The sequence below is a fragment of the Ctenocephalides felis genome, unplaced genomic scaffold, assembly GCF_003426905.1.
Source record: "Ctenocephalides felis isolate EL2017-DRISC unplaced genomic scaffold, ASM342690v1 CF-g0.4_SCAFFOLD_01604, whole genome shotgun sequence".
Classification (NCBI taxonomy): domain Eukaryota; kingdom Metazoa; phylum Arthropoda; class Insecta; order Siphonaptera; family Pulicidae; genus Ctenocephalides; species Ctenocephalides felis.
The window spans coordinates 10,430,070-10,449,570 of NW_020537758.1; the positions used below are offsets into that span (position 1 = coordinate 10,430,070).

Below are 19,501 nucleotides of genomic sequence, written 5' to 3' on the forward strand. Positions count from 1 at the left end.
ATTAATATTTTTTATAAAAATATCAATAATTCTGGTCAAATAAAAATATTTAAAGTATCTTATTATCAATATGTGAGTATCTTATTATTATTATTATTATTATTCTTATTGCACATTTGCAATGTTAGCCATTTATTTTAATTTTGGCATTATTCTACAAAATATACAAAAAAAATCCTACTTATTCATATTTTTTCTTAATATTTAAAATTAAATTTAACACAATTTGTTTGACTAACAAATATCTTCGTTTATCATTGATAAAATAATTTTTTGCAAAAATTAAATCAAAGATATATTGAAGATATTATTAAACATACGTACAAACTTATGAATAATAAGTCGAAAAATACACAGGGTTGAAAATTTGTGGATTTTGTTAGATTCTGGTAAAAATATGCCAAATTTTGAAACTGATCACAAAAAGTAAAATATTCTCAACGTTGCTTAATTGTAAAAAATATAAAAAAATAAAAATAATTAAAAAACATTTTAATTGAAGGATGATTTTTTGAAAACGAATTGATTTTTAACTTGAAATTTTAAATTTTGAATTATTAACGATAAAATATTAGCTCATTATTATTAATATTATTATATTTATAATGGTAAATAAAGAAAATCGGTTCAAAAATTAAGTATTTTACAAATTTAAAAATTAACTGTGGACTTTAAATAATCTATTTATCATGTTACCCATTAAAGATAAAGTAAAATTAATATGTAAAAATTTGTAGAATCGATTTAGATTATAATCTTAATTGTAAAATATCATATTGTAGAAATGTAATCAAATAACATAAATTATAAATATATCTGATTCATGTTCCTGAATATTTTGCACAGTAGTCATGGGTTATCTTCAAGAGATAAATTTGAGTAATTGTTAGTTGATCTGATAAACATCATCCACATATTTGAAATCAAATTATAAAAAAATATTTGTCAAAATACTTGGAGCAAGGTTGCCTAAGTCGTACCCCATAAGGAAATTTATTTAGTGTAACTAAATTATTGGATTTGAGTGAAAGTGATGAAAATCATTAAGGTATATGAAAAAAAAATATAAATTAAATTTAAAAAAATAGAGCAAAGTTGCCCAAGTTGTACTCCCTAAGGAAATATTGGTTAAATTTTTGGTGCTATTTCATTATTATAAGATATATTGGAAAAAAAAAGAGTGCGCGTAAGGATCACACGCGATTGAAGTAAAACTTTTAATATTGTATGAGTAGGCAATTAAGATAAAAATAAAAAAAACATCATATTTGAATTTTAAAAATCATCTTTTAATAATCATATAACATCAATAATAATAAGATCTCCTGAGCATCGGCATAGCTGTCCTACTGATATTAAGAGTTTGAATATGATGTGAAGCTTTCTTCCTAATTTTGTTACCTATCTTACCGGGAAATTCAAACCATAAACGTAGAAGTTCATCATTATCGCCACGTTCTATGTACACTAATTTTCCCACACAACCATTAGCTAAGCCATCACTTACATCAATATTAGTTGTTATTATGTAAAATTTATTCAGAACTAAAATTATTTCATACGGCAAAGCCCCGGTAGCAATAACCGATTTTTTTGAAACTGCTGACGAATGTATGATTGTTGATCTGTCGCATGGCAACCTACATAAATATCCGTGGCAGTAGATATTATTTTGTCTTCAACGAGATTCAATATAAATTTATTATATTCCATGATACATTTATTCTCTAAGAAAAGTCTTATTCCATGAGGACATAATACAGCAACCTCTTCTTTTGTAAAAAAAACGTGATTCAATTAATGCAAGTTCATATAGGGTTTAGCGCTCGACTTACGCATGACATGACGGGAGTGTATACTCGCGACATCAGCGCTTACGGCGTCGTAGTGTTCAACTACACGTTGGCGCTTTCGTTGCATTTGTACGGATTTACACCCGTGTCGCGCCTAATGAAGTTTTTACACCCATATCGCGCCTAAAGAAGTTTTACTTCAAAAATTATATAATATATTAGATATATTGGAAAAACATTACTAAATATTTGAAAATATTAAAAAAAATGCGTTGAAATAATTTATTAAATATTGGTTTAAAACAAGTATAGCAAGCTAAGTCGTACTCCCTAAGAAAATAATGCTGTAATTTTTAGTGCAATTAAATTCATCAAAATTCATTAAAAAAAATTGTAAATATTCATAATAATGGATTAAAATAGGTAGAGCAAAGTCTCCTAAGTCGTACCACCAAGAAAATATTTCTAATATTTAGTGCAATTAAATTTAAAAAAAATCTTTATCGTTTATTCAATTTTTACTGAAATTTTAATTTTTCCCTACACTACTGTCTAAAGAAGCGAAAAACATTCAGTGGATTGTGAACATCATCAAGATATATCGAATAAAATTATAAATGTCAAATATTATATTTTTTAAATATGAAATTAAATGAAAATATTGAAATATTTGGTTAAAATAAGTGAAAGTGTACCATTCGTCAAAACATAAAACCCTTGACCCAAAAATAACCAAAAAATTACTAAATAGAAAATAACCAAAGTCAAACACTGTACTGAATTTTTGAGCATATCAAGTCTGAATAGAAAAATTTGTGAACTTCTGGCACCTTTTATCGAGCCTGACTATACTTCATTAAATATTCAACTAAAAGAACAAAAATTCTGAAATCAACATTTGAGCATACCAAGTCCGCAATTTGTTTAAATTTACCAAATTCTGGCAACTTTTAGAGAATCTAACAATCCTTCACTTACATCATCAATAACTATTATCAATTATCAATTATAAATTAAGACTTACTAATTACATAACCGTTCACATTCGACTATTGTTAGCACTCCACGTAACTTGATTCCTGGTCTGTAATCGCAGAGAATCGGCCCTTTCGTCGTCGGATAAATTAGGCTCGTAGGCCCTATTTACTTGTCCAGGGCCACCAGGATGTTCGAACATGTCTTTTACCGAAAGACCTGCATTCGAGATACGATGACGAGGTGCAGGAATTGCTCCTAGATTATTGTTCATCTGAGAAAAAAATAGAAATTAATAACAAAAGAATACTATTGGCAAAGATATAGTTTTCTAAGTATATGCCTTGATTTAGTAATTTTTTTTAAAAGGATTTAATTTTTCTCTATAGTAATTATTGTATGACAAATTTTACCAAATCTAAAAATTTATAATATGGTTTTCCCTTATTGTTAATTTTAGATTTTTTATATTTTTTCTTACCGCAACTCCAGTGATTCCATATTCATTATTGGCACCTAATGTTTGCATTTGTGATTTTCTACGTTCGGCCATCACTGAATTCCTTCGAACTTCCAAAGCCTTTATTGTTTCTCGTCTCATTGTCATATTTCTTGACAATATAGGCGTACCTAAATATAAAAATGATTTAAAATTGAAGTTGGTATCAAAATTCAAGTACAAGTAATTTCGGTGCAGTCAATACAATAATTGAGATTTTTTAATTGTTTATGGTAGTTTTTTTTTATTAATTAAAAATGCGTATTTTATGTAAATTGTATCTATGTTTATACTTAAAACTTAGCATCAAAGTTGCATTGCATATAATACCTTAAAAAGTAAATTTAATAAAATATTCAATCGAATGAATTTATAATGAAGTAATATACAATCAGCATATTCTAGTATAGAACAAAAAATTATTATATATGAAAATTTCAATAATCAGGTATAATTTAAAAATGATTTATAAAAATGCAAAAAAATCGAACTTAATATTAGTTTATCCTTATATTTTGATAGACAGGGTCAAACTTATGACTTTTTTTGAGTATAAGTTGACTCTACGATAATTTATATTCAAAATATCCAAGAACCTGATACAGTAAAATTCTTTATCTATTATAAATGATACATATCCACATATTCAAAGATTATTAAAAATAAAAAATTATGTAAATTAAGGTTGCTTAAGTCGTACCCCCAAAGGAAATATTTCTAAAATATTTAATACAATTAAATTTAAAAAAAAATATTTGGCATTTTTATAAAATTTATTTAGATGACTTTTTATTTATAACAAAATAGGTATTTTTATGATTTTCAAAAATATGTGATTTAAGCTTCTTGTCACCTCAGTCGTACCTACTAGTAAAAAACAATGTTGAATATAGTCTGAAATTAACTTTTTTTAGTAATTATTCACTAAGTCAAACATAATTATCAAAATAACACCTAAAATAAATTAATAATGTCAAAAAGTGCATATAAATTCATGGAGTCTGGGTGAAAAGAATGGAGATAAAACCATTCACAAAAAGTTTTTCAAATTGAGTAAAAATTTGGAAAATCATATTTTTTCATTATTTATTTGTATTTATGAACAAAGGCTATAAAACGCTCTCTATGAAATACGTGTAAGAAATTTGGTACGATTTAGGTTGGTAGAACTTCAAAATTGGAAATTAAAATTAGTAATATAAATAATAAATATCTGGATCGTTTTATTGCCATAAAAGGTTTACAACTGATTCAAAAATTGTTAGATGAAACATCTCAAAAGCTTACTTTTTAATTAATTCTGCTTCAAAAATCTTGCAATTGAAAATATTTGCTTACCTAAATGATTCTATTTAGCAGAACCAGATGATGTGATTAAAAATTTTCTAACAAAATATAGCCTGGGTAGGGCTTTGGCAGTGGTACGATTTAGGCAACCTCACGACCCAATAATAATTCTATAATTAGCATCATTATGAGAGTTAGATATATGTGATTTTATTTATAGTACGGTGGTACGACTTAGGCAACTTTACATGATATTCATATAATTGGGGTAATGTTTTAAGTATATGTTTTAGTACTAATTTTCAAGAGTTTATAAAAATTTCATAAAATTTGTGACTACCAACAATCTCAGGCTTAATATTTCACACACAGATATATATATATTGATAGTTTTGTCGACGTTTTAACATATTTGAAATAATTTTCAGCTTATTCCTCCAAGTAAGAAAAATAATGTCAAATATAATGAATATTTTTTCATACTTATATAATTAATTATCAAAAAAAAAAAAATGAAAAAGAAGACATACTATATAAATAGAATGTAAGAACGAAACTGAAATGCCAAAATGCCAAATTTTGTGTCTTTTGCGTTTTCCCTGGTTTGCCTGTTAAATGATGACACACATCAAGTGTCTAATCGTATAAAAAAAGTTTCCATATTAACTTTTTTTTTAATTCGATGAATAGATATATTTCTATTTATATACTATCTATTTTATGGATCTATCCATTTATTACCTGGTCCGTCCGCCTTGATGCCGAAGAAGCGCTTCTTGAAGGCTACGTCGAGCGTCCCAATCTGCCGCTTCTTCTGCTTCGCCCTCTCCAGATTGTGTATCGTTCGACGTCGGCCCACCCTGTCCGGGCCGCTTCCCGAGTCGTTGTCGTAGTCGCCGTCGATTCCGCGCAGCTTCTGCAGATCCTTCACGATCTGCACGGCGTTGCGGTCGAGGAGCGCGTCTTGCGAAAGGTCCTCCACCTGAGGAAAGGATTTATGTAATGTGTGTATATGTATATTATAAATTCGAACAAAATTTATTTAAACGAAGAATTATAGAGGAATCTTTTTTAACTATTTATAACAATAAGACAATAAACAAACGGAATGAACTCAACACGCTGTGCGACACAAATCTCTTCTATTTAGATAACATTTCCAAATTTCTTACAAAACAATAAAAGCGTTCGTGCAAAGGATTCGCAATTCGTTCCACACATGTTAGAATCTTGGTAAAAATATTTTTTAAAAAATGTCTTTCTCCATTACATCTTCAACCAGTCTACGAATAACACACTGACCATTTGTGATTTTTTCAAATCAGTATTTTGTGAAAATATTGTGTAATTTCAAGTTAATGTTTATAATACATAGTGTAGTGCATTACCATATCCTAATACCATGGATTATTAAAGTTTTCCAAATTAACACTAAGATCTACTAATTGTAAGTACTAATTACTATTTTATTTTTTCTTTTCGCTCCAATTCAGTTGTTTTAGTTTTTAATTTTATTTTTAGTTTCCGCTGAATGAAGGCTAGGATTATAGCCGAAACGTATGGATTTAAAATAAATTTTTGAAAGAAATTCATGTTTTTTATTGATGTTACATATATATAGTACCTTGTTTATTAAATTAAGAAAATTAAGATAATCATAAATTTTACGCAGATGTGAGTCGTTATATGATTATATTATACCAATTCGTGAGAAAGAGGTATATTAATACTAAGTCACTTGAATATGATTTTAACATTACAATGACTATTTAAAAAAACAATAAAAATCTTTTTTTTTCATATAAATATTTTTTCTGTTATCAGAATTACTGGCAACGCTACCGCCAAGCCTGACATCAGGCAACTTTGATGTCAAATTTCCACTTGAGGTCATAGATCTCAAATATAGCCTCAAGTGAAAATCGCCTCTCGTGGGTATAGTTGCACATATAATAAAGATGTCAGCAAATTAGTCCTTAGACCTAGTAGACACGCCGCTGGGTGTTGCTACTATCTTCTAGTTTATATTGTAAGATAATCATTGTTAACAATCTCTGCTTAATGTTAATGCTCATGTAAAACAGATTGCAGAATAAATTAAATAAAAAAAGGATTACTGACAAAAAATGCATTTTTTTGTATTTTTTTATCCTTTAGTTTCGCTTGTATATATAGTTTTTCACAATTAAGTTCATTAAAAAATATCACTTTTAGTATGTTTATACCAAGTCGAGTCTTGTTACTTCGCGTGAAGCATTTGTTCGATTCAATAAAAAAATTTGTTTACATAATTTTTTTGCTAATTTTTGTAAGTTTGAAAATTGAAGATTGAAATTGTTGAAGTCAGAGGCTAGGGCTACTCTAAACCACTTTTAGATTTTTGCATTCATAGATAGGTTCATAAGTACATAGAAATATATATATATATATATATATATATATATATATATATATATTTTAAGTTCAATCTTTAAAAGGGCATTCTAGTTAGAGGGATGAATTTTAGGTCATTTTTAAATCATCGTGAATATTTTATTTACTATTAGTTTTTCATAATTAAGTTATCAACGTTACAAGAGTATTAAAAAAAGTGAACAAAAATGTTAATAATTTCAAAATTTAGCAGTTTTTGAAGTCACAAAAAATGGTCACGTGACCGTGCCCGAATAAAAATAAAGATTATTAATTTATAACGATATCGCAATGGCATATACTAGGATCAAATCATTTTTTTTTTATTTTGATGGCGACTGTTTGAAAATATTAAATTTTCTTATTACATTTTTTTGAGTTTCCCATTTTTTTTAAAATATAAATGATTAAAATTTGGAGATAAGGCTAGTATGTGTCTGAGAGAAGTCAATAAAGAAGATTCTCCAGAAATTTCAAGTATTGGTCTAATAAATCTCATTTATAAACATAGTTTTGAGAAAAACAAGTTCAAAGTGTTGCAAAAGAAAAGAAACAGAAACAATGTAAATTTTAAAAAATCCTATCGTACACATATTCTTGAATAGTTAAGCTTTGAAAATATGAAAATCAAGGAAACGATGTTTTGGAATTTATACACTGAAATACCCCCATAAATAAATAGGTATTTGAAGAATCTATTCTCATTAATGAAATTAATACTTATATCGTCTCCAAAAATTTTCATGTTATAAAATTTTCAAATTTAATTTAGAATATATAAATATTATTATATTTCGTTTGTAGGCATTGATAAAATAAGCTGACTTGAATTATATATATATATATATATATATATATAACTGAATAATCTGAATAAGACATAACTGAATTTGATCATTTAATCTTGAAATCCATAATATTTATGACTATGTGGAACAATGACCAAATAATAGATTACAAATATTGATTAATATAATTTTTATCATGTAATAAAAGTGTAGTATTAATGTGTACGGTAGAACTAAATTTAAATTTAATTTTTAATTTGACTTGTTTAAATTTATTTTATTACTTACAATTTATAATTAATCTATGATTTTATTTCGTGATATAAAAGCCTCCCGTTTTTCTGAAAAATGGTTCATTTAATTCCTAATTTCTCAATATTTTTTGTAAATTAGTACTATGAAATCTTCCGTTTTTGAGAAATTATGAAACTAAAAAATTTTGGAATCACCAAAAATTATAATTGAAAATACCTCAAGCTGTAGATGTTTACTATTATGAGTTTATAGAAACTAGAAACTGTTGTTAAAAAAAGATGATAAATATGAATATTATGTGTATATATATACATATATATATATATATATATATTTAATTTTTTTTTATTTCTTACCTTTTTGTTGCAATACCAGTTGAGTTCAACTGAAGCCAAGAAATGGCAAAGTGTTCCAAATCTATGGAACAACATAGCCGAAAATTGTATCACCAAAATTAATGCAAAAAAGAACACAAACACCAAACCAATGGGTTCCAATTGTAAATACTCTTTTGAAATGTGTACCTAAAATATAAAAAATAAATAGAATATTTATAAATGAATTTGTTATATGATATTGCGATTGGAACTTCGATTAAAACTCTATTAAAATTTATCACATATGAAAGTAGTGAAATTTAAACATATTATATTAGTTAAAATTTGAAAAAAAATTATGAAAGTACTCCAGTTAAAATAAGCATTATTTGCAATGTATATCTGAATTTATAACAATTTTAATTTTGTACTAAATATTATTTAAAAATCGAAATTCCAATAGAAACAGATTATAAGAATTTTGTATAATATATATATAAAAGTGCTTATACTAAATTTTAAATTTTGTAAAAAGCATGTTATATACTGATTGGATTTTTCATAACAATAATTTTAAAATATTTTTCAATTTAAAATTTAGCATAAGCACTTGGCTTAAAAATAAATAGTGCTGAAATATTAGGTGTTACACATTTATACAGAAGAGAACATATATTTACCAAAACCACATAAAATATAATACTGTTGAAATTAAATAAATGAAATCATATTATAAAAATATATTCAAAACTATTTTACAAAAATTATTAAGAAATTTCAACAGTATTATAAAAGTTAACACATATATGAAGTTATTCCACTCCATTGTGATATGTATATTAAAAAGACAAATAGTAATTGTTTTATTTGATAGATAAATTGTAGTGGAAATTTAAATTTGATTTTAAAAAATATTTATAAGAGTGTGTTATTAAATTCATGATTTGTTAACATAATCTCAAAATATTTTATATCTGTATTATGTTCGATTTTTTAATAAATTATGTAAATTCTTCACAAATCTTGGAAAATTATTTGTTTATAAAAAAAATAGTATGTGACAAAAATTGTATTGAAAACCTAGATATTTCTGAAATCAAACTTTGACATTATTCATAGTATTTTTTATTATTTCTTTAAATTTTTTGAATATAAATGAACACAATCTTATCACAAATGTATTTCAAGGCAACTCCGTTGTTATCACCAAAAACGCGTGTTATTATATGTATTATTATGTATTATAAATATTCCAAAATTTTTCTTTTATATAAAATTTCACAAACTATCAAATAAACCAACTAAAAACAATTATTGAACAATTAAATTATTAATAATCTGCATTTTGGTCAGTGTTCCTCACAAATGGTGATGTGTTATATTGCACATGTATTTTTGGAGGGCTGGCATACTGGCATCAGCTGGAAATAATAATAATTTGCTAAAGAAAATATTTTTATTAATTATCAAAGCCAATGATGATATAAAATAAATATTGACATTTTTTTTTCCGTCAGTATGATAGTCCTTAGGTGATCGTTTTTATTTCGTGTCATATAATGTGAGTGCAAAATAATTCACAAAAGCATGGTTTCCTTAATTTTTAAAAAATTGTTTTAATTTTGTAATAGGAACGATACTTTTTGGTGATTTAAATAAATAAGTTTTGTGATGGTGCAAAACCAACAGAATAAATACAACCAAGATTTTAGTTCTGCCAGACTTGATAAAAAATTATTTATTTTGTTTATTTTTTATGTAAATCATAAAATTGTAAAATTTATACTATATTGATAAATATTAATTTGTTTATATGTAGTGTAAATATATATTATGTAATCTCCTAAATATATAAAGTAATATAATTATTTTGATGGCGTCTTTTAATTAAAAACGTTTTATCATTTATAAGAAAATTTTACAAATTTTTTAAATAGAGGTTTATTCTAATACTACGAAAAACTACTAAAGTTGAAATATTATTAGCAAAAGATAGAAGCATAAGTATGTAGATAACAAATTATCTAACAAAATATATACAATCATTAAAAATTATTTTTTTATGTTTTTTCACACATTAATTAGTTCCACAAAATTAAAACCAGATTTTTGACAAAACGTGTAAATGACTAAATACATCCAATTTTGTTTGGTATTTATCACTAAAGTTGATTTTTGTATTAAGTGTGTTTTGTTTAAATCTATTAAATTATTTTGTTTAAATGATTTATAAAAAAATTGCTTTACTGTAATTTTAAATTTTACCATTAAAAGTCTGACAGAATATGAATCTTGGTTTCTAAAAATAAAATTTTAAAGTGCCTAAAATATGAACGTATAATCTAAAAATACTTTACTTTAATCATAATACTTTACTTTAATAATAATGTAGGTACTCTGTTTAATAACTAATAAAATAAAAATAGAGTTAAGTTAAATAAAAATAAAATAAAATGAATTACACATATTAATAATGCAATGAATCTTGATATTGGCGATTATTAACGTCGATTATTTTATTAATATATTATTGAAATGATGATGAAATTTAGATTATAGTCATGATCTATGTCGTTATAAACAAAACACATAAGTCCCAGATTCCCATTAATTTTTTCTGTGTGAATTTGAAAAAGATTCGACTGTTATTTCTGTTTTAATTACAGTCAGTACTTTTAGCAAGTCGTTATAAATAATTTTTGTATATACACGTACAAAAATGGGTCTTAAAAATTTCATATATATTTATGGAATAAATATAAATACGAAACTAATGAAAAAATAAGCCTTTAGTATGAATTTTATTAATATTTTTGACTCAATCGTAGATCAATTCTCTATAGTTTTTTAGTAGTCGGTACGACTAAGTTACAGGTGGTACGATTTAGGCGACTAAATGCCGAAAGCCGACTTTTGAAAAACTTAAAAATACATATTTTAAAATAATAAAAAAATTAGCAATTGTTAATAAAAAGCCAACTAAATCAGTTAAAAAAATTAAAAAATATTGAGTAGTTTTATTATTATTTAGCGATACGACTTAAGCAACTCGACTCTGTATTCTGTTTTTTGTACTTTGTACTTTTATTGTACTTTCAGATGAAAAAAAGAAAATATTAATTAGGTTCTAACTAGGGGGTTAAGAAACTCTACTCTGTACTCTATACTTTTTATTCGAATAAATAAATAATTCTAGGAAAATATTCAGATTTTTTTTATGGAATTTTCAAAAAAAAGTTGTTTGGCGGACCTTATAGGGGTACGACTTAGCAACCCTACGCTGTACTCTGTACTCTGCACTTTTCATTCTACTTTCAAATAAAAAAATAAGCAAATATGTAGAATTTTTTTAATAGAATTTTCAAGCAGAAAAGAAAATTGGCAAAATTTTAGTAAATTTTTTATGGGATTTTCAAAGAAAAGACGGACCTTATAGCATTATTAGGGGGTACGACTTAAGAAACCCTACTATGTACTCTGCACCTTACACTCTGTTCTTTTTATTCAAATTAAAAAAAAATTAAAAATATATTAAAATAAGAATTTTTATTATAGGATTTTCAAAAAAGTTGTTCGGCAATGCCTATAATATTATTTGGGGGTACGACTTAAGCAACCCTGTACTCTGTACTTTTAATTATACTTTCAAATAAAAAAAAATTGAGAAAATATTCAGTAGTTTTTTGTGAGGTTTTCACAAAAATAAGTTATTAGCATTATTAGGGGTACGATGTAAGCAACCCTAACCTATACTCTGCAATCATTCTACTTTGAAATAAAAAAATGACAAAATATTTAGTTTTATGAAATTTAAAAAAAAAATATTTTGCAAGCTCTATAGCATCATTAGGGGATACGACTTAAGCAACTCTACTCAGTACTTTGTACTTTTCATTCTACTTTCAAATAAAAAAACATTGACAAAAAATCAGTTTTAAGGAATTTTCAAGAAAAAAGTTCTTTTGCAAATCCTATAGCATTATTTGGGGGTACGACTTAGGCAACCCTACTCTTTACTTTAATTTTCACTCTACTTTCAACTAAATAAAAATGAGAAATTTTTTAGTAGTTTTTTTCATAAAGCTGTCCAAAAAATGTTATTTGGATGGCTTTTCAGCCTTATTAGGGAGCACGACTTAGACAACTAGCTTAAAATTTATTTAGACGATTATGTTTCCTTAGACCCATTTTGCACGTGTATAATGTGAGCACAAAACAAAAAAAAAAAAAAAAAAAGAAAAAGAATTAACAAAAAGTCCCAACAAAAAAAGGAACACATATAACGTCCAGTTTAATCTATAACCTGGTGCGCTTATTTTTAATGACAAAAAAGCGATTTTTTTGTTGAAAAAAAATCGCTCTGTACCTCGGCCGTTTCCTGGTTATACGTAATATTCGTTTTAATTCCCAAAGGCCAATCGACGTGCAATTGATCTTTATTCAATTGTAGTAAAAATACGATCAGTACAAATAATGCGTTGAACATGAAAAATGCGAAGACTGATTTGTTCCTGAGCTCGATCAATTCGGCGGCCACTCTTGCCTGGGTAAATGATTAATGGGAAAAAAATATGTTAAATAGATGAATAGAAATTGAAAAAGTTGAACGAAATTGATTTGAGTTTTGCTCATTGTGATGGTAAAAAAAACACAATATAATATAAATGACCTCCTACGACGAACGCCCTGAAAAAGAAGTTGTGCTGAAAAATAAAGTACATGATGGTTCTATGGGCAAAGCCAAATTATATTTTTCATATTGCAGGGCAAAATGCCACTCATACCTAATTTAATTTAATAAAATCATTAAATTTCAGTACTTATTTTCATTATCTTTTATCTCTGGCTTCACCCATAAATCATTTTCCTCCCAACCAGCAAAACTCAACCTCAATCCAATTTCCATTACCTCGGCCAACTTTTTCGTTACGGTTAAAATCTTATTACTAATTTTACCTCTTGTGTGGTTTCGTCATAAGTGATATTAGTTTTAATGCCAAGGGGCCATTTGATATGTAGGAGGTCTTTGTTTAACTGCAGAAGGAAGACAATTAGGACAAACAGGGCGTTCAGCATGAAAAATGCGAACACGGATTGATCTCGGAGTTCCTTCAAATCGCTGGCGATACGTTTCTAAAATGTAGCAGGAGGAGGATATAGAGTTGTCCTTTGGTAATTGACCCAAGAGAAGGCCAGAAAACCACTCAAAAAATTAAAAACTATACATGGATTTGTACCCTTGATTTGGTCCCTGAAGGGATCAGGAAACCATAGCCTAAATTTCTAAAATCCATTTCTATTTTGGATTTAGATGAAGACGACTCAAAATGTAATGTTAGATAGAAATAATCCTGTATATGCCAAAAACTTGATAATTGGCAATATAGTTGATAATAATTTAAAATGTTTCATGAACTTGTTTGTGCTTTAATTTGCCTTCAAAATATTCCCAATAAATCCTGTTTTTTGTATAAGGGGCACAACTAGTGTGAAATTTCGAAAAAAACGATTTGTTTTTTACATATTTTGATAGATTACACTTTTAAAAATAACATATTAAAATTTCAAATAGATATCTCAAATAGTTTTTGAGTTACATTCATTCAAATATATATATATATATATATATTTGTATATATTATATTCAAATATATAATATATGTATATATTATAACGATTATTTTACCTTCAAACGCGTTTTTCTCAAAACAGCATTTTCCGACTTTGCTGCAGCGTTTACTCAAAAACAAATAATCCGATCACTATCAATTTTTTTTACATGTTCTATATATAGTTCTTTGTAAAATAACCTATCGATTTTGTGATCGGATCAAAAATAGAATTTAGGCAAGCCAAAAACCTACCAAAATTTTGGGTAAAATTCGACTTTTTTTTAAAAAACGCCGTCATTTTGTCAATTTTTCATTTTTTTCTTTATCGTAGTTCATTTTACAGACAATATTATCTAGTTTAAAGAGAATTTTTTTTAGATTTCATCCGCGTAGAAGGCCGGAATCACTGCAGCAGTGAAGGGCCCTTTTTGTACCGCCGTTGGAGATCGGCGATAACTTAAAAAATATTTAATTATTTTCTTCAAAAATTTTACTATGTATTCTTGAAACATGTGTAAATATATTCTTAAAATTTTGAAATGATTGATAAAGTATTTCTTTTTATTATAAATTCCCAAAAATCACCTTGTTTTTAGGCGGTTACACAGTTGTGCCCCTTATATCTAGTTCAACACGTAGTAGTAGCTAAATTTTAAATTTCTATTTAAAATTTGTATTAAAAATGTAGAAATGTGCAAAATTTACGAATATTGTTATCCACAATTATCACAATTTTGTTCTTAAAATTTTTGTCTACGAAAATAGTACTTTTTAGTCGAGTCAATAGAGCTTTCCACAGACGGTCTTAAGAAACAGCTCCGATTTTGTACATTTATATTTATTTATTTTTTAGAAATTGTATTATTTTTAATAAATGTTGTACTGCTAAAAAATATCGAATTATTTATATTGAAGTAAATTCTATATGAAATACGATTAAATTTATTTCTGGTAAAAATTGCACTTATGAAAACCATTAGAAAAAAATTAATTTAATATTTACATACTCAGATTTGTCCATTTATATAGTCTTTTATGTAAAAAGAATCTACTTTTTAAAATATATTTTACTGCTAAAATACATCAAACTATTCATATTAAAGTAAATTCTAGATGTAATATGAACAAAAGTAATTTTGGTAGAAATGTCACTTATGAACGAAATTGACTTAAAAGAAAAAAAAAATTTTTTTCAACTAACAAAGATGTAAATATGATTTTATTAATAATAACTTCATTTACGATAACTATTTTTGACGCAAAAATTAATACACGATTTTTTTTTAAAAAAAATCACTCAAAAACTAATTTTCTTGTATAAATAATATACATTTTGTTTAAGCAAAATAATTTTGGTGAATGATATGCATTTTGTTTAACCAAAAAAAAACTGAAATTTAAGTTCAAATTCGAACAAAAATTTTATAAAAATAAACAAACTCAGAGCTGATTCTGAAGACTACATTGACTCGACTGAATGTTGCCTTGACTAACATTTCAAAAATAAAAATCTTCCAAAAACTGTTTCTAATTTTCTAATAATTATATTACAAAATACCTCTTCATCCTTATTGGCATCAATAGGAAACAGATATTTATCCAATAAATCCTTCCAAAATTGAATTTCCGATGTCGACAAATAATCAACTTCACCCTTACGCAACTCTGGATCTTCTATCCAATAAGGATTTGTTAAGGGATCTCTTTCATTCTGAGGAATAAAACACATATGAATAATATATATATATATATATATATATATATATATATATATATATATATATATATATATAGTATTTTTTAGTTACTTTGGGAACTGTTGAAGTTTCACTGCTGGATTCATCACTACTGTCGCCTTCATGATTTTCAGACAAAGTTGATAAATGGTGATCCCTAGATCCTGATGATGTTGTTCTGTGTCGACGTGGTGCATGGGGGTCAATTGCCCTGAAAATAATAAAAAATACAATTTCCAATCAAATCATATAAGTAACTAGCAAACCCGACGAACTCCGTTTTGCCACCAGATGGTTTCGTCAGAAAAATGAAGAAATTTTTTGTTAGTTTTATATTTGAAAAGGAAAAATTTGATTTTATTATATAACAGTAATGAATTTATTTCGATTACAAAAATGAAGTGTTTTTTAGTTGAACTTCTCTAAGTAAATGAAAGTGAATCCGCAAATTATCCGTTTCATTCAAGTGCTCTTTGGTAAACCACATTTTTTGTTTTTTGGTCTGACGTTAACACAAACAAAGCGGATGGTTTTCCAACTCGTGAACAGGCAACGTATAACTGTCCGTGTGAAAAATAATGATTTTCTAAATAATCTAATTGAAATTTATCCCGCAAACACTAAGCAAGGCGAACTGGATATTGCAATCGTTTGAAGTCAAACGGAAGACCAGTCAGAATCATTCGTATATCACCAAATCGCCAGCAATTTTTGATTGAATGGTGAAATTCAGTGTGTGTACATCATTATTCTTTGCGGCAAGAATTGCTCGTTGACTTAACCAAGCATAATTCTGATAAGTCTCACTAATGTCATTACTCGAATTTTTAATTACGGTGCGTGAAGTTCCAGTAATTTGCATTAAGGCACGATGCCGTGCACCACTAATTTTCAATTTGAGCTATAAACCTTGCAGAGCCCGAGACCTTTTCATCGAATGCAAAAATGTCGAAATCGATTCGTGCGTTCTGAAGTTAAATCGTCAGGAAGGAAAACCCAACTTATTTGTATATATATGTAGATAATTTTTTTTACCTTTCCAAATTTTCCATTTTCTTAGACAACGAATCCAAAGAGTCAGCAATATGTATCAACTGTGCTTTTTCATCAGATGTTTTACCATGGGTGCACAGTAGGCATTTGAAAAGTCCTGCAAAGGATATTTCAATGGAACCTTCATCATCATCGTTGCCTCCGCCTCCACTTTGAAGGAAACCTAATAAAGACTTCTGTTTAGCCTTTTTAGCAGCTTCTTCAGCTGCTTTCTTTTCAGCTTCCAACTCCTAAATAAAAATTTGATATGTTAAAAAAAATATAAAAAACAGGATTTTGATGATTCATTTGGAACGTACCAGGATGGAATAATGTTTCCTTCGCCTTGTGCACCAAAAATATATTTTTCCTCCACCAGATGATCATAAAATTTACGGTTATGGACAAAATATTAACCAACACCTGTATGAATCATATGGCATCTCAAAATTAAAAAAAATTTTAGTGAAAATCTAATTATGATAATTTTTCTCACATAGCACTAAGCCTACAGGAACTGTGGGCAAAATCCTGCAAGGGTTTTGTAATTAAATTTGTTAAAAATGCAACTATTTTTGTTAAAAATGCAACTATTTTTGTTAAAAATCAGATGCAAAGCAAGTTATGTGTAAGGCTACTCTAGTGAATTATAAACTATTATTAATTTTTATCTTCCCGTAGGGTAGTTATGGCAATGTCCCGAAAATCGAAAATAAAAATTTTTGCATTTCTCGACGTTTTGAAGGTTTCTGAACATTTTGGCATACCTCAGAAAAAATGGATGTGTGTGTTTTGTATGTCCGCATTTTTTCGTCCACGTTTTCGGGCGCACGGATCAACCGATTTGAATGGTTTAAAAAACATTCGATCCCTATTAACAGGGAGATGTGCTGATTAGTTTTTGGAAAAAGCAGGTCCAGCCGTTACGGAGATACGGAGCAAAGAGTGCAGGAAATACAAATCGAGTTTTTGAGAGCACGGAGTATCGGATTTGAATGATCTAAAAAACATTTAATTTGTAATAATTGGGTGAAGAGGTGATTAGTTTTTGGCAAAGACAGGTCCCACCGTTTCGAAGATACAGAGCTAAATGTGCAAAAAATGACAGTTTTTGAGTGAACTAAGCGTCCGATTTGAATGATCTAAAAAACTTTCTGCTTGTATTGACAAAACAATTGCTTTTGGGGATAAAAAGTTATTACATCTTTTTTCATTTTCCATAATATATTTTTGTAATTGAGTAGTGTGATTAAGTAGAGTCTCTTTTTTTAAATTCTAGATCACATCTGCAGTTTGCTCCTCAATTTTCACATCAAAATCAAAGTTGCTCGTCAGTAGAGTCCCTTTTCAAAATAAAAATTGTATTTGCTCGTCAGTAGAGTCCCTTTTTTGATATTCTAGATCAAAATTATGTTTGCTCGTCAGTAGAGTCCCTTTTGCTTCTCTAAATCTAAATCAAAGTTTGATTGTCAGTAGAGTCTCTGTTTAATATTTAAGATCACCTTGAAGTTTGCTCGTCAGTAGAGTCCCTTTTTACATTAAAGATTGCTAAATTATTTTGCTCGCCAGTCGAGTCCCTTTTTATATTTGAGATTGCTATTGTACTATGCTCGTCAGTAGTTCCTTTCTTAAATAAAATTTTGTCAATAGAGTCTTTTTTATGTTAAGATCAAAGCAAAGTTCGCTCGTCAGTAGAGTTCCTTTTTAGATTAAAAATCGAAATCAAAATTTGCTCGCCAGTAGAGTCCCTTTTCTTAAATTATTTATATCAAATATTAGTTTCCTCGTTAGTAGAGTCCCTTTTATTAATTCTCTAGGCCAAACTTCCTAATTTTTAACTTCCCGTATGGTAAGTTATAGTAATGGGCAGAAAATCGAAAATGAAAATTTTTGCACTTCTCGACGTTTTGAAAGTTTCTGAACATTTTTAAGGGGCATGCCTCAGAAACTAAATGGATGTGTGTATGTGTGTCAAAAAATTGAAAAAATTACCCAGGCTAAGCACAGTCTAAGCGCCACTCTGGTGCAAATGTTTACCCAAGTGCGTTTAGACTGCTAACGTACTTTTTTTGAAAAATATGAAAATGCCGCCATGCTAAGCGCAGTATAAGTGAACATGTCGCACAGAATTATTTACAAGTGCGTTTAGACTGTGACTATACGGGAGCACTTTTTCAATTTTGTGCAAATTAGGCAATTTAGGTATTTTTTTGAAATTGAATTCGAAATGAAATGACGATTGTTAATGTTCTGAAGATAATTTGATTTATGATTTACATTTGATTTGCTCAGATATAACAAGATAGCAAAAATAATGAAAGTTACAGTGTTTGTAATAATATATTTGAAAACGTTTAAAATTTCTAGAATATTCCATTACTAATTTGCCTTAAGGCACGACGCCATACACCACTAGTTAATTTTTTAATAAAAGCATGATAATGTGCAGGTGTTACATACCCAAAAATCCTTTACCATTTACCTTTTTGGTTTTCTTCACAGCGACTTCTCGAGTTCCCCAAGAAACGACGTTCAGATTGATGATGGAATACAAAATAAGGAGCAAATACATGCAAGGAATGGATAACAAATAAATTATGCCTGGTACAATACACCAGAATTCTTGAGGATGCAAACAAGCTGCTATAAAGAACGATCCTGATAGGGCTATCAAGAAAATTGCTGATGGTGAACCTATACCATCCTCGCCTAATTGCAAGGCTGTACCCACTATCACAGCCATCATTATCATTGCATAACAAGTTGAGAGAATTTGAGCCACAAGTAACTAGATA

At 27.5% G+C, this 19,501-nt stretch overlaps 1 protein-coding gene across 1 annotated transcript in view; it reads right to left on the reverse strand.

Annotated features, from left to right (window-relative positions):
* Window positions 1-2,832: 2,832 nt before the first annotated feature.
* LOC113372656 (chitin synthase chs-2-like) overlaps window positions 2,833-19,501 on the reverse strand; it is a 40,486-nt gene continuing 23,817 nt past the window's right edge. The window contains 10 exon segments of the mRNA XM_026613011.1: window positions 2,833-3,042; window positions 3,256-3,398; window positions 5,296-5,536; window positions 8,366-8,533; window positions 12,693-12,869; window positions 13,283-13,459; window positions 15,497-15,649; window positions 15,747-15,885; window positions 16,710-16,957; window positions 19,189-19,494. Of these exon segments, the coding sequence (XP_026468796.1) occupies window positions 2,833-3,042; window positions 3,256-3,398; window positions 5,296-5,536; window positions 8,366-8,533; window positions 12,693-12,869; window positions 13,283-13,459; window positions 15,497-15,649; window positions 15,747-15,885; window positions 16,710-16,957; window positions 19,189-19,494 (1,962 nt within the window).